This window comes from Heterodontus francisci, unplaced genomic scaffold, assembly GCF_036365525.1.
Source record: "Heterodontus francisci isolate sHetFra1 unplaced genomic scaffold, sHetFra1.hap1 HAP1_SCAFFOLD_571, whole genome shotgun sequence".
Classification (NCBI taxonomy): Eukaryota; Metazoa; Chordata; class Chondrichthyes; order Heterodontiformes; family Heterodontidae; genus Heterodontus; species Heterodontus francisci.
In genome coordinates this window covers 556817-561289 of record NW_027141237.1, presented here as the reverse complement: position 1 = coordinate 561289, position 4473 = coordinate 556817, and the positions used below count along the sequence as shown (strand labels likewise).

The 4473-nt window shown below is 40.9% G+C and overlaps 1 protein-coding gene across 1 annotated transcript; it reads right to left on the bottom strand.

The window, feature by feature from the left end:
- Window positions 1–883: 883 nt before the first annotated feature.
- Window positions 884–1780, bottom strand: LOC137362515 (probable G-protein coupled receptor 139). The gene has a single exon (XM_068026906.1). It carries the CDS (start codon window positions 1778–1780, stop codon window positions 884–886), a length of 897 nt encoding a protein of 298 aa, XP_067883007.1.
- Window positions 1781–4473: the final 2693 nt, after the last annotated feature.

The window sequence follows — 4473 nt, the reverse complement described above, 5'->3', positions numbered from 1 at the left end:
ATACCCCAATTTGTATGTTATCCCAAAGACAAACAATTAATACGATTCCAAATGTGAGCCTTTCAAATTATTCTGATCCTGATCCCAGACACGAGACACCTAATTGAATATGACTCGACCGCAGACGAGCATCCAATGAAAATATGTTACAACCATGCAGGACAAAGCCCCCTATAAAATCTATAATTCTGATCGTGGTGGGAAAAACGCACTGTTAATTCAGTCCAGTCGCTCCACAGGTCGCAGCATATTTCGTTAAGCCTTCCAAATCGGATTATCTCTGCTTTCTTGGCACCTGACTCCAATTCTAACTCGAATTTTTCCGCCATTGTTTTTAGTTTCTTCTTATTTAAAGTTATCAAGTCACTGAGGGAAACATTCTGCTTTTCCAAAAACTCTGATGCAACTTCTAATGCCACGAAAATGGTATAGATTGCGGTACAGACACTGAAAACGAGACAGGCCGCCGCCAATATTTGTCTATTATACCCACCATCTGATATTCAGTTCCATTCCAGTCAATTATATTGATTACCAGGCATGAATATCAACCAATCCAATAAGTTTCTTCCTCGTCTTATTGAAGCAAATTATTATTCGTTAGGACTGGCTGCTGTTCAAGTACTCTAGAAGGTTAAATCCCCAACCGAATAGTTTTAATTTAAGGTATAACAATATATTTGCTTTGAGCAAGGGACAATCAGTTTCAGCTACTGTTACTGTAAGAAAATAGACGTCTCCCAATTGCACCGGACCAGCTCTACTAATTATTTGGAGAGCCAACGGGTTTAAAACATGCCCAGAGATTCAGTATTGCCCAAAGCCATTTTTCTCCCAAACCCAACAAATACATCAACAATGGTTGAAGCAAACAAGGATAATGCTACCATTTAACCAGTTTAACAAATCTAAACGGATAGTTCAATGAATGTCTGAAATCTTCTCTGAAATTCTTCTGGATCACTGCATAAATAAAGGTGTTTGTGCAGCAACTCAAAAGGAGAAGCATGTACCCGGCTTCTTGAAGGATATAGAGAGGGTCATTGTATCCTGTGTAACTGTAAGAGTTTGTAATTCGGAAATATAAGTAATGTACAGTAAACGTCATCCACAAGGTAACAAAATTTCCTGATAAAGTTAGAAGTAAGATTATGGATTTTCTTCGTTTTTGTATCTCAAGGTCATTCTCATCTTCACCATATTGCTTGCCACGGAGAGCCCTACGGGTTCTATTGGCCAGAACAATAGATCTCACAGTCAGTGCATTCAGCAATACAATTAAAATTAAGGGTACAAGTGGGGTTAAAATATGGGAAAGGTACGAAAATGTTATCCATGGAGGCGTTGTGTAAAAGATAGATTTGAAGTTGCAGTACCAGGGTATATTGTTACTGATATACAGAGGTTCCAATGAAAAGTACCAAGGAATATTTCGTAAACAGCTCAGTGCAAGCACCGTTCCCACAACGCCACGTGCCGTTTGGTTGGTGCAATATTTGTGTTTCAGCTTCTTCCCCCAGCAAATCGCCACATATCGATCAAAGGTGAAAGCGACCGTTAACCAGACTGAACTGTCTTTGGCAGCATAAACCAGTGACGTTTTCAGAGCACACACTGGGGTAATGGACAGAAAACTGACTGGGAAATAAGCAGCGATTATTCGATTCAACAAAACACTAGTGAGAACGACTAGTAGATCCGCCACAGCCATCGCCACCAGGTAGCAAGTGATGCATTTGGAGAGACCACACTTCCCTCGGGATAGAATCATAATCGCCATTATGTTACCTGTCATTAGAAAGAAAAAAATAAATAACAAGCTGGTCTCACAGAAGAAAAACATCAGTTCATTGGGAATTTGTGCGATTTTTAAAGGGCCTGAAATTCGTGCTGTGCAATAGTGGGAACAGGCGGTGCCACATGGACCATCTATTCTTCACACCACCTGTTATTCATTCCAAATGGAACACTACCTACCAGGGAAAGGGAATGCATGGTGTGATGCAATGCCACATTGCCCAAGTGCTTTGAATGAATTCAGCAATAAATATTCATCTCTTCGCTCTCCGCAATGGTATGTAGCTGAATGTGAATCCCTATGAAAGGTAGATATGTACTGGAAGCAATTTAAACAGATGTGGAAAATCTTTAGAATTTTCCACCCAAGAAGGCTGTGGAAATCAGTCATTGAGCATATTCGAGGCAAATCGATAGATATCCAGGTACTAATGACATCAAGTGATATGGGGATAACGTGGGAAAGTCGCATTGAGGCAGATGATCGGCCATGATATAAGTGAATGGCGGAGCAGGCGTGACGGGCTGATTAGACTACTCCTGCTCTTATGCTCCTGTGTGTAATGAACAGTCTGCTTGTGGAATCCATCACCCTGAAAACCGACCATCGCAAGAATGAGATAGCAAACAGCAGTAGATAATGGTTGCGTTTTTTTATTGTTGAAGGAGATTTCTTGCCTCAGTGAGCACGGAAGTTAGACATGGCCATAACTCACATTCTGCCAGACCCCGTGTTGATCCCACTTCCTCGAACATGGTGGCTAAATTCCACTCCGCGAGACACGATGGGAAGTACTACTCTACAAAACCCACGGTTCAGTTTCATTTCCGCACAACCCAGATCACATTCCGACAAACACAATGATTGGTCACATTTTCCCAGATCTGGTTCTCTGTTCCACTCCACCAGACCTGGTGCTCAGTAACATTGCTGCGCACCCTATGCTCAGTTCAATTTCACCAGACCACATTCTCAGCTCCACTGTCCCAGAAATCAGTTCCATTCATAGACACCAGGTACTCAGTTACAGATCCCGAGAACAGTTGCTCACTCCCACCAACCCGGTGCTCACGATGTCACACCCGTTATTCAGTCCCACAGACCCAGTGTTCACTCCACGAGATCCGATGCTCACTCCTGATACTCGGTGTTCACTTTCCGAGACCATGGCCTCATTCCCATGGACGTGGTGCTTACTCCTGATATCCGCCGTTCACTTTCCCGTACCATGTACTCAGTCCCATCGACCAGATGTTTACTGCTCCCAAAAGAATGATTCCTTCTCCAGATCCCGTGCTCTCTCACAGACCCGCTGCTCAGTCCCATCGTCCCAACTGCCTGATATGTGCTGTTGCAGATGGCTCAGCTTAATTTGAATATTTGTGACCCTGAAGCCTGAACGTACCTTCAGGAAACAAAATAAAAGTCTGCAACGAGAATACTTTAGCAGCCATGTCAATACAGATAGATTTGCATAACTGATACTTAGGAAGATCAATCAGTTAAACATCTCCATGTGTAATGAACAATCTACTAATATAATCATTTACCTGGAATTCCGATCACAGCAAGAACAGGATAACAAATAGCATATACCAGGCCATTTGCTGGTTCATGCATTCTCTGTCAGATTCGATGGTTAGTCGCACAAGCCCTCAAACCACTTCTTGAATCGTTTGAAGACTCTCTATTATATACTTGAGTGTGACCCAGTTATGTAATCATTGGGAAAATTAGTTACAGTTGTTTAAACAAACACATTATGAGAGGTGCTGTCATGTTTTATTCAGCAATGTAACCTGACATGTATAGTTATATCAATATTAACATATAAATATCCATGCATACCTGTGTATCTATTGTTATAAGTATGCATATTTATGTGCTCATGTGTGCGCATATGTGTGCCTGTGTATGTGTTTGTCTAATGTGGGCCGGAGAGAGAGAGAGAGAATATCAGATAACTACAGTGGCAAGTAAAACGATGTTCAGACATGTGTATGGTACATTCCAATGAGATACTCCACGTCTGAGTCGAAGCTCAGCTCAGTGTTAAACAGAATGTCCAAGGTTACAAACATTTAGCCATGGCTTATTGTGTCAAGATGATCTTAGTGGAGCCAGGGTAAAGGACATCCAGTGAAGCTGAGATTTATTGTTTAAATTCATATACACTGGATTGGAGAAATCATAACTCTGTCATTAATTGTATCATCATTGTGTTGTGTAAGCTTCATTTTACATGAAAATGATTGCAGCGAGGTGTACAAGATCCCAAGTGGTCATTATACTAATATAAATGCAGAAACAGATAAGCGAGTGTATATTGAGTTTGAAGGATTAAAACGTTGCAGCAATCTAAACTTTTCAAACCACTGCTTCTTGAAAATTATTTGCATGGATTGAGTCTGGAATGCAGTGGATGACTCCACCCTAAAGTGTTGCAACAAGTTTACAAAACCAAAACATTTTTCTTTCTATTCTACCAAGTCACTAAAATATAAACTCACATCTGAAAATGTCCTTGAATATTTGCTAATCAAAATTGTCTAAGTAACAGTGCAGTATATAAAGACATCATGCTGTATGGGAGCTTTTCGCAGTTTGAGGGTTGAATGCTTTGTGCTAATTGTTGAAATATGTTCGAAAGGTGTCAGGTCAATATTATCAAATGT